At 39.8% G+C, this 12,268-nt stretch overlaps 1 protein-coding gene across 1 annotated transcript in view; it reads right to left on the reverse strand.

Annotated features, from left to right (window-relative positions):
* LOC137914203 (serine-rich coiled-coil domain-containing protein 1-like) overlaps positions 1–12,268 on the reverse strand; it is an 85,305-nt gene that overhangs the window by 55,576 nt on the left and 17,461 nt on the right. Inside the window, exon 6 of the mRNA XM_068757807.1 lies at positions 4,808–4,982. Coding sequence (XP_068613908.1) covers positions 4,808–4,982 — 175 coding nt within the window. The remainder of the gene's footprint in view (positions 1–4,807; positions 4,983–12,268) is intronic.

Below are 12,268 nucleotides of genomic sequence, written 5' to 3' on the forward strand. Positions count from 1 at the left end.
TGACTTCTTTTTAACATGGGGCGTGGGTGTTGTCGGTCTATGCCCTCTGGCAGTCCACCAAGTCTCAGGTTTTTCAAGATCTGGTTTCAAAATCCAGGTTATCATCCATAGTCTTACAATTTAGTTACATTATCTCCGGTGCCTGATATCCATAATCCCACCTGTGACACCTCAATGCAATCACCAACATAAATCTGTCAATCTTGATGAAAACTCAGCTTTTGTCCAGCTTTGCGATGCCAAAATTATGTCGCCTTTCTATACCAAGTTAGTGTTTCTATACCGGCCGCCTCCTCCATATCCTTGTTTCTTTTTGTATTTCACCACAAATTCAAAGTAACCTTGGCGTGGTTTTCTTTACTTAGTTTGTAAAACTTTGGCATTACAACAGGCAAGCAATAATGTGTGTGGCATTTTCTTGGAAGAGATTATTTCCAGTATAAATTTGAGTTAGTAGTTATCAGAGCAATGTGGGTCATCTTTGGTCATCTAAATGCTCAATAAGTAAATTAGATTTTCCACCTCTGATCAGACATTTCTGTTGCACAGGTTAATGTTTTTGGCTTTAGTTTATTGTGTTCAAATAAAACTGCAGACTTTAGTTGAAGCTCACCCAAAATTGTATTGATTTTGAGCGATAGCACATTAACCACCTTCTGTATCTGCTGTTTTTGCTGTTAACCTGAAACATAATCCTTACCGCTTGCTTCTGTAACACTGCTCCAGGCTCCATCATCTTTAACTCAAGCTTTGCCAGATTTTGGCGTAACAATTACTACAGCGATAAATTCCGCTGTCTGAAATAAATGTTATTGTATCTGTAGCTTTTCTTTTAACAACAATAAATTGTTGAAAATATTTAGCAGATATAGCAGGAATATACAGCTGCCCTCAGTCAAGCAGTCGCTGGGAGGTAAAGGTCAGTGAGCCGAACAAAGTGGCTACAAGTGGCGCAAGCTAACTGGGCCTGACAGTGCAAGTGCCAATGGAGCACAACCCTGCCCACATGCTGTGAGTTTATTTCGTAACAAATGGGACCATCACATTTATGCTGGAATCGGTGTTTGACATTGACAAATGGGGATCACAACATGTCAGGCAACATGAATGAACACATGGAACGTGACATTTTGAAAATGTTTCTCTGTGCAGCCAACAGGGTAATCTGCTGCAAGATGCATTAATCAGTGAAGGACGGAGCGTCTGCAACAGTCCAAAATGCGCTACTTTGAGAAATACTATAAGCAATAAATATCGGAATTTACAGCAAATCAACGTTCTCCACTTCACCCTGTCCTTTGCATCGTCCTCACCAACACCAGCCACTCTCATGTCCTCCCTCACTACGTCCATGTATCGTCTCCTGGGTTGACCTCTCACCCTGTTCCCTGGCAGTTCCATCCTCAGCATCCTACCGGTATAGTCCCTGTCTGTCCAAACCATGAAAGTCTGGTCTCTCTGACCTTATCTCCAAAACGTCTAACCTTCACTGTCCCTATTGTCTCATTTCTAATCCTATCCAACATGGTCACTCCCAAGGAGAACCTCAGCATCTTAATTTCTGCCACTTCTCGCTCCGCCTCCTGTCTTTTCCTCAGAGACACTGTCTCTAAGCCGTCCATCATGGCTGGCCTCACCACTGTCTTGTAAACCTTTCCCTTCATCCATTTGCTAGCAGATCAACAGATGCAATTTGTGGAGATGAAGAAGTTGTTTTAAAAGGTTGCAGATGTTAAAATGATTGTAAATGTATCCAATGAGATTTTTATTGAATTCAGCAAGGGAGGACGTATCTCTCTCACCCTGAACTTGATTCATTGCTGGAACAGGAGTATAGAGTATGAGCTGCTGCCAAATGACACAGAGTTGTTTTCTTGTAAATTTAAGTTGTGGTAATTTGAGCATGATGTGGTAATTTGGGCGTGATTCATATTAACAAAGCAGGATATCGTCTTCACGTTGTTCTCGTCTTCCCATGTCATTTTAGGAACATGCATCAAAACCATGCAAACACCGCGTATCAGCATTTCTTCTGTAACCAGTAACATACATTCTTCTCTGCATAGGTATTGCCACCAATATCAGTTGATTCATCGGCTGCAAAGACTAACAAGATGCACTGTGAACAGCAGCAGTGAGCTGTGACTGTGCATCCTGTGCCAATACGTCAGCTCTTTTTAAAGCTGTTGCACTTAAAAGATTTTTGAAAGATTGTTTGAATACTCTCTTATCTCATCTTTCTTCATTTCTATCAAGAAACGATTTCAGATATTTCAACAACAGACTCCTTCACTATTTCATTCATCTTCATGGCCGCTTATCCAAAATTCCACCTGTCTACGGGCCAGAGGTGGGCTACACCCTGGACAAGCCGTGAACAGTTGGAAAAAAAATCTAAATCTTTTCAGTTGCTTTGTGGATGATAGAACTGTAAAGTGTTATGTGTTACACACAAAGTTACCGCTGGCAAGAAAATAGAAATTAAAGGGCCCCAAAGGTTAGGTAAATATAAGAAAAGAACAAAACAATGGGGCTCAATATGAGAAGGTCAGGCAAATGTTCAATGCATCAAGACATGCAGAGTCACCCTCCCCCCGCTGAAGAATGGATAACATCCTCTGATGGAGGGTAACAGAATTTGCAAGTTAATGACACAGCAGAGCAAGCAAAGAGGGCAAAGTATCTTCTTTCATATTCATGATCTGCTGCTGTGTAGTCTCTCTCTCTCTTGCACTTCCATTAGTCTCTCCATCACCACTCTAGTTTATGTTTCTCTCGACTAATTATCATTTTTATCATTTCCATGTCTCATGTCTCTCCCACACTGGCCCTGGGAGGAGAAAAACAGAGAAGTGAAACAGTAAAGAGGCAGGGAGAAAGCCAAACATATTCCTCTGTGGGCTGTAATTCACAGCTAGCTTTTATCTTAGTTTAGAGGCACTAACGGCGGCGTGTTAAAGAAGGTCTGGCTACATTTTTAAAGGTCTTTTCACAAATTCAAATTTGTGAGTATGGGTCTTATTATACTGTTAAATTTGGTCAGGCACCCATGTACACTACATTACAATTTCCAAATATTTGATTCTACTGAAGCTGCATTTAACATAACAATACAAGTTCTCAGAGAATCCAGCAGAAACATAGAGAAACTCTGTAAAATACAACTCTGTGTAATAACCAACACGCTCTGATTACAAAAGAGCAACGTATTTAGGTGCTTTGTGATGCCAACCAAAATAGACCAGTGTGCCATTCATTTGGCTGCCTCACCTACATATTCAGCCTGTATTTGAGCTCCTTCGATTAATCAGCACAATTGCTCCCAGATAGCTTGTCATTTGTATTAGAATTTACATGTATTAGTATTAAGAAGGAAACACTATCATGGCAAATTAGGCAGCTATTTCAGTTTTAAACCTTTCCTGGAAGCGGCGGCCTTCACTGTCAACTTTCCTTTTTCTACTTAGCGTAGCAAAGACAACTGAAGAGTTAGAGAACATTTCATCCGGGCAATTAAGTGTTGGCTTCGAACACCTGCAGAGCTCTCTGGAGTGACAACCCCTCCCAAGCAAGATTGCTTGCATCACACAGCGTGGGCTATGATTGGCCCATTTTAAAGGTCTTCTTCTCTGAAGGTATATGGCAGTTGACAGACATCTGTTGCACGACACTGCCTCCATGAGTTGAGAATAGGAACCACATGCTTAATTTGCGTGCCGTCTGGCGGGTCAAAAGTATCCCATTTTTAGACGGGTTTTGAACTCGGGCCGTAATTGGCCCACGGGCCGGACTTTGGACATGCCTTGTCGAGACACATCAGCAGAAACAGAGTTTTTTCCAGTAATGGGGCATCTATATCATTGAGCACAAACGTTACAGTTTACGCACTGTATACATACATGTAATTATACAGCGATGTATTGATAAAAATAACTTATGTCATTCCAAAATATAGCAAAAACCTGTAAAGACATGCTTTGCAGATGAAACTGCTGCAAGGTAATTCCTGTAAATTTATAATGAAAGTGTGTACAGTGAGGGAATCTGAACAAGTCAAGCTCTGAAAATTGCTTTTACACCAAATAAAGCAAGTAAATTACATTTACAACGATTATGTTCTCTTTATATGTTGGTCTGAAGTAGCCCCTTAGTGAAAAATACTGCACAGGGTTGCTATCAATATGGTTTCCACAATTGGAGTCGCAGCTACTGGAACTTATCAGTGCTTTACTAAGTTACCATTGCAGCTATAATCATGTCTATAATGATGTAAATGTCATTTCACTGATTACAGGACTTTCACACCGAGATGACCTCATAGCCTGAGGTAAGCATTTGTGCTTTAAGCAGGTGAAAGTATTTAAAGTGCACAGTAATTTGTGCAGTGAGGATGTGTGCCTTCACCCAATGGTGGAAAATGCTTAAACATTCTCCAAAGAGTTGATTAAATTCAGAAAAGAGAGCCATAACACAGATTTATAAAGGCAGGAAAGCATCCAGTGATATCACTGACATAATATTGATTAAAACAGGGAGTGAAGTATTTGTCAGTAGGGAACTTTTCTGTTCTTGTTCACGGACTTTGGTTTCATGCTATTTAACTATTTGCCTGCTGAATCAAAACAGCTTGATGTGTGTATATCTTGTAACATCAGAGATGGATATGTAAGCGTGACATAAAAGAGCGCATCATAAAACAAAATGTCAACCTGTCTTGGCACTAAACTTATTCACTTTCATGGTCACATACATTTAGTGTTGCATGGTAAAAAGAAGCGTTATGCTTTTGATGGTGTGCCCATCCCACCTCCTGCAGTGTCCGTCTCAACCTGAGGAGCAGAGTTTTGACAGCAGTGCAGTCCTGTTGCATCAGTCTCAGTGGAAGGGTATCCAGCCCAGGAGGTAAAGACTCATCCTCCTTTCCCAAAGCCAGTCCAAAGCTCCAGTCAGCAGGTAGCAGGCTGGTTGGACGGATGGGCTCCCTGGATGAGAGGTGGAGTGAAGAAAAGGTAGAGCAATTAAGAAATGTTATTATTTGTTGTGAAAACTTGATCATTGGCCTGTCTTCGCTGTTCTTTGTTGTCTAAATTGTAAAACAGTGGACAATTGAAATTCAATTCAGGCTTACCCCAAATGCATGAGTTGTTATTAACAAAAATCGATCATGTTAAGTTACGTACCGGTACTTCCAGACTTAAAATGAAAGTGCATGCAAAACTACATGGGTGACACAAGTCCAACACCAAACCAACAATACAGTCAGCGCCATATTCCCCCTCGCTCTGATTCTACACTGTCAGCTTGTTTATTCCAGGTAAACTACCAGCTCTAAGCGACAGACATTTTAAGTTCAATGCTGAACCAGCAACGGACCCACATCTTTGTCCACAGTGTTCACTACTGTCGTGATTTTATTTGCAGTGATTCACATCCAGAGCGTTTCAAAGTGGGTTTAACTCTCGAGAAGAACAAATATGATTTGCTTGGTGTCATGTCAATTACAAATGTTGGTGAGGAAAGAAGTCTCCATGTGCATAAACATTTTTCTCCCGCAGTGATTAAGGAGCCAGCCAGTCCGGTCATGATACAGCAATAAATCACATATTGTACACTAAAAATAACTACAAAATACAACCATTTATAGTTGTATGTCGTCCCCCCGTGGCAAAATAAAAAGCAACGTCACTCATGTGAGAGAAATGTATGTATTGGAGTTCTGGGAGACAGTGTGACATGATGTGTTTAAGTACAACATACTGACCTGGAGGGGTATTTAAATAGTAAAAGACAGATCAATGACTCTGGAGGACATTCCACAAATGGTTAAGACTGATGGGCTCTCTAAGAAGCGAGGGAGTGAAAGATCTAAGGGTTGTAAATTATGCATCTGTTGTTGGGAGAGGGATGAAAAGGGCATAAAAGCCGACATGTCCTCATTGTTGTTAGGGAACACTCAGAAAGTCTTCCCTCCATGGTGCATGCGAGTGAAGAGATTTGATTCATCACACGCCGTCTGTAATTCTACAGAGAACTTGCATCTCTCATTGAATCAGGAAGACGTTCCCAGACACTCCCCCAGTGGTGATTTGAAGTGCCTCCCAAGTTTCACAGCACCCCTTCCCCTCTCATGATGAGCAGTCCCTAACTGTTGACATTAATGAATATTTAGCATCCTATAGGCTAGAAATTATGCATTCAATACACCATTAGGTGAAGACATTCATTTCATAGGTCCCGAGCAGAAACCAATGAAAATACAGATTTAACCAGTAAAAACAAACTTTTAAAAATGGATGGATGGACGGACGGAAACTGAGCTAAGGGTTTGAAATAACTGCAACATTTGAAATAATATCGTCAAGTCAGGATCTGAAGACAAATTAGGTGGTAATATCCATATATCTCCTGCTCCTAAGTATCCCAAAGGTTCTCAGAATCCTTTAATGGTGTATGATGTGCAAAAAATGGCCAAACATGTTTTTAAGCAGAACAAATACAAGAGAACATTTTCGTACAAAGCAGGGTGGAAATAGATGAAGACCTGCCACATTCAGAATGCACAGCAGCTGCTCCACCGGAGCCTCGAGTTACTCACATTTAATGAACACTCAATGTTGTCATAAGTCTGTTTTAAGATGATCTAAAACTGAAAACATGAGGCGATAAGACTCAAATACAAACTAACACAGACAAAATGAAAGCACATACAAATGCCTGCATGTGTGACACGTACACAATAACACATTCAAATATCAAGCCAGCCTCAAAGCCTTTGCCTCACCCTGATTATCAACTCAAAAAGATACTTCATTGTCAAGAGCTTTGATTCATTATGCTCGGTTGCAGCTGCTTTTTCTGTTCCTTCTACTTCTAATATATTTTGTACATTTCCTTAATTAAATTATTTGCATTGTTGACCTCAATGATTCTTTTGCAGAAATAAATTGCTGTCTGTGTGATTGCGTGTCTGCGAGTGCACAATTAAAAACACCTTTTTAATTAACAACGCTTGTCGTTGTTTACCACAGTAGGCCTTGCTGTTGGGCAGACCTTTCCAAAATAGACAAGTTCATATGTCACTGCTTGAGCACTAATTTTTAACAAACCTGCAAATCAATGTTATTCTCTCTTCCTCCACTCCATTGTGACTCCTCGGTAGTGGTCTGGGATTGGATTCAGACACACATGAACAAAAAAGAAAGATGAGGGGGAGATAAACCAGATCCCTATTTAAATTAACTGTCCTATTTGAGAACACACTCCATTAAATGGTAAACAGGTGTCTGGCGTAGTTTGTCTTTGGTTGTTGGTGCGTGGGCTCTGTTCTTTGTCTCACCTTCAACACCCATTTAGTACAGCAGAGGACAGATATTGGGGGGGGGGGGACTTTAAACATGATCAATGTCACAGAAACCCTCATTTTTCTTTGCCTTCCAGGCAGCACTAAAGTGCAATCGAAGCGTCACAAGGAAAATCACTGACCTTATCGATAAAACGCTTAATAGTCATTCAGTGCTCAGTGCCAAAATTACAGCTCTGTTTGGGAATTTTAATTTAACATGAGGAGTGTTGTTCGTGACCTAAAGCTACTTTATATTCCACCAGATATGAAAATAGTCTCAAAACAAAGATCAGGCTCTGAGGATTTGTAATTGCAAAATTGTCAAAAATAATTATTCGTCTCATGTTTTAATTTGGTCCTTAACATCTTGCCTAGCTGTCAGTGTTCATAAGAATTAAAATATATTTGGAAATTAATTAAACATCTTAACTCTTCATTCTACAATTATAACACCGACACCGCCTTAGAAATGAGGTAAACAAACTGATCATGTGATTCAGATGGGATTCAAACCCAGTACCTTCTTGCTATAGAGGAGATAGTGCTAACCACTCATTTACAACAACAACAACAACAAAAGTTACTTGTATATTTTGAAATTAAATTCAGGCTTCCCCCAATGCGTACCGTAGTTGAAACTTATATAACTGGATTGCAGCGACTCTTTGATGTGAGGTGAAAGGTCTTCAAGCTTTTCCTACAAGTCCGGCTGACTTCATTCCACAAAGAAAGGTCCTGCCTGAACATTTCTCTGCCAAGAATTCTTGACACAAGGGCATGGAGGATGACTGTGCCTCACCTTTTATTTGACATTTTCAAAAGGGTAGCTGAGATGTACCAACATCTTGTCTGAAAACCACAGAGACAACTAACAAGTTTGGCGCATAAATATCAAGACAAAGAGGTGAGGTAAAGATTGCAGAGTAGAGATGCAGGCTGAGGTACTGAAAGTGAGAACTCTGTAACATTAAGATGTTCACTTCGACTGATGGCCATTTAGAGGGACAATAGGCTGAAATGAAATGCCTTTTCTCCGATTTTCCCTGAAAACACACAACATAAACAACGCAGGGGAAGCATTAAGTCCGACAGTGAATTCTCTATGAAAAATGCTCTTTGAATAATACAAGCTAATATCACTGAAATATTTATCAATATAAGCCATTCTCTCTGAAAAGGCTGTTTGTCCTCTTGCGTTATTCTTCTTCACCCACCCTTCTTTCGTCATCCATTTCAACTCATCAATCTGTAACCCTCGAATGCTCCGCATTTCTCTCCTATTTCTGTATTCGGAGAACAGGTAAGTTCAGTTTGTCAAGAAGACGAGGGTTCTTTTCCATAACTTTATTCTTTCTAGCTTTTGTTCCTACCTGTTATTTCAGGTAAGAGCACACCCTCTCAATTTATCGCTGTGTTGCTCTGCCCTTCCATCTCGGCAGGATGAATTGACTTTAAACCAAATGACATATGATCAATCATAAAGCCTTCTCTTTGACAGCTTGTGTCAAGCGGCACAGTGGCAATGCCCAAAGAAAGTTTTGGTTTTCTCTCTAAAGTTGATTTTTGTTTTGTTTTTCCATATCTCTGACACTTCACTAGCGCTCACGAGGGCTTTGGTTCGGATTCTTATTTTACTTCTGTGGTACACATCAAATCCATAACAAGGAACATGAGTGGGTGAGGGATTCAAACAACACTCGCCTCCCCCAAACAATAATCATAGCGGTGCCCTTATGTGAGGCATTTACTGTTACTGTTTCAGGAAGTGGAATATTTTTGGTTCGAATGAGCAATTGGGGGGCTGCACTAATGCATTTTTAGGGAACAATTCAACTTTGCATTAATTTCTGGATCTTTTCGCTCAAAGATAAATTAATTTCTATTTCTTCTCAATAAATTAATAAATCTAGTCTTCTAATCTCTAAAATAAGGCCCATTGTTAAATAATTGTACTGTATTCCTGGTAGTAGAAGATAAGTAAGGGTGCAAGTTTAAGGAAATGGGTGGATATGCAAGTGCCTTTTCTATTCACAAGACACCAAGGTTAAAGAATATACAATCATATATTTATTTAACAACAATGTTACACTTCATGCAACAAAATGAAATAGTTAATTAATTTTAATTAATTTGCTATAGCAAGCAGACATTGTAAGACAAAACAATTAAAACGTTGGTAGTATAAGTGACGTACTGCCAGCAATGGGCTCCACAAATGCTACAACTGTCCTTCCAAGTGTTACAATAAATTAAACAAATGAATGAAACTCAGGTTACACTCTAGCTAACTTTATTCGTGTGTGCCACAGTATATTTCTTATACATTTTTGACTCCAGTTACAGACTACACAATGCAGGTAATTATCTCCACATATACAGTATGTGCGCACAGACACACACACACACACACACACAAGGGAGAGCAAGACACTGTTTAAGACAAGTCTGTTCAGCGATGATAGATGTTATACAGGCAGGGAGGCCCTTCCACAGACAGGGTCGTCAGTCTTTTCACTGTCTCAAGCAGATAACCCGACACGCTTGCCCCATTTCTCTTCCTTTTTTTCTTACAACTTGCGTGCTCTCGTATACACATTTATATTGTTGAACAGGGGAAATGTGAGCTCGAAGATCAGATAAATGTAAATAGTCGTGGTTTGCATTTATATAGATGTAGTATAACGCCAGCTAGTGGTTGAAGCTGGTATTGTGTCATCAGTTTATTTTGTCCTTAACATTTATTTTATCCACGATCCTCCTCTATCCTGCCTTCCATTTTTCATTATATTTTTCCATCTTGCTAACTTTTTCTCTTTTCCTGTATTTTCTGCTTTTCCTTTATTCCTCACACTCGTCTCTCCATACACGAGTCACCCGAGAAGCTATTTCTCAACAGCAGCGTTAGAAGTGATCAATTTCACCAACCTGAAGAAAAAGCCAATTATATGCCTTTTTATGACTTTCATTATTTTATCACTTGCACAGTGTTTTATTACCAGGCCTTTGGTTAGCCGCACCGGCGCATTGCTCCACACGCTTACAAGAATCCCCATTCACACAAGCAATATTCAACACACACACACACGGCCAGCAACCAAGAGACACACTTTCCCATATGATAGTCTGGGTTTACATAATGTTAAGACAATGTGTGAATTGACAAATTCATGACTGCTCGTCAGATGATTTTTTTGCAATTGAAGGGTATTATCTTTAGCGGCATTGAAAATGAGCGGGTTGCACGCTCGTCAATCAACAGTATAAAGACTGGATTGTCTTATGAAACAATAAAAGGCTCTTTAATACTGAGACATGACAGAAAAGGCAATAAGTTCTCTATGAAAACTTTTCCCTCATTACTTTTTTTTACTGACAAGTAATATCTTTATGGAGGCATGTATCCTATATATGTGTGTGGGCATGTTCAGCTGTGTACATGTGTGCAATGAATTCAATGTGTCATGCATATACTTGCATGCATGCACCAGAAAATTAGACCAGTACACCACAGCTATTGGAAAATGATCACCCTCATTCCTCACTCCTTTTCTCTATCTGACAGACACACTTTGCTCATCTGCATTCAGCACCTGGGGCTACAAGTGTTTAATGCTGCCATTAAACTCATCTCCAACATAAAGTGCATCTGTGACTAAAGAGCGAGCACAAGCCAAGCTCCAGGCGGTGAATCTAATGGTGAATCGAGGTCTTCAGACACAGAAAGGGAGACAATAAAAAGAAATGTGATGGGTCAGGGGTAACTTTCTGATTCAAATAATTGCCCTTTTTGCTTCCCTTTGGTCCGAGCCTGTGCTTGTTTAGCCATAAAGCTGTGCTGCATGCCAGTTCTCCTTGTGCATCCATCTTCTGGGTGATGATGCGCTACCTACTGACGATGTCCTCTCATCCTGAGCCTTGGTATCCAGTTAGTATCATCATAATACAATATAAAAAGGAGGCACCTTTGGCACCTAATTACTGTGAAAATGTGTTGTTGCTTTGAGAGCTCTTCATGTTGGTCCCATGTGTCAGAGTACATTTTCCTATCTCAGAGCACCAAGCCACGTTGTCCAAATTCCATCCTGTGTTCAAGCCTTAAAGCGACATTCCACTAAAGGAGAATATTCACACTTTCCTGCACAAATACCCGGCTATTTTTCCAACATGATATCCTCTAATGTGATTTAATGTACTAATTTGTTTGCCCAATTTATTTAAAAGTAACAAGGCCTGAATTATGATTAATAATGACAGTTGACTAAAAAACCTGAATGCCAAATATGACACTATATCTCAAAAACTGATGTTTTTGTTTGTTTTTTCAAATCAATAAATCCATGCTAAAAATGGTTTTTAAATGGCACGACCAAAGGGGAAAAAACTGTTAATGTGCATCTATTCTATTCATTACTTAAGGACATGATAATTTCAGGCTAGTTATCCTAATGGCATGATGATAAAGGACCAGAATTTCAATCACCTTATAATGTGTTGGGGTCCCATTTACTCAGGAAACCTCTGCCTCCTTATATTTCACCTGACCCTGCAGCTACAAGAACCTGCGAGCCCAAATTCTGAAACTTGCAAATGAAATGTTACAGATACAGAATCATAATCTATACCGTAATACTGTGATACACGTATGATAATATATTCCAATCTTGAATTGGCAATGTGAATCACCTGTGACAAGCCCATAATGCTAATCCGTACGTGTAGCACAGAGCTCACACTATTAGATGATGCATTTTGAATGTAGATTTTCTAGAACTGAACAACATGGGAGTAGATTTGTACGCTTAGGCTGCAACATCCCAGTCAAGATAAGCTTTACGAGGATGTTCTATAACAACATCAGCAGCATCCAAATAAATCAAAACACTGTCGATGACTCGCTCCTCATCTCATTTCCTCATTTCACGATCA

Source organism: Brachionichthys hirsutus, unplaced genomic scaffold (assembly GCF_040956055.1).
Source record: "Brachionichthys hirsutus isolate HB-005 unplaced genomic scaffold, CSIRO-AGI_Bhir_v1 contig_700, whole genome shotgun sequence".
Classification (NCBI taxonomy): Eukaryota; Metazoa; Chordata; class Actinopteri; order Lophiiformes; family Brachionichthyidae; genus Brachionichthys; species Brachionichthys hirsutus.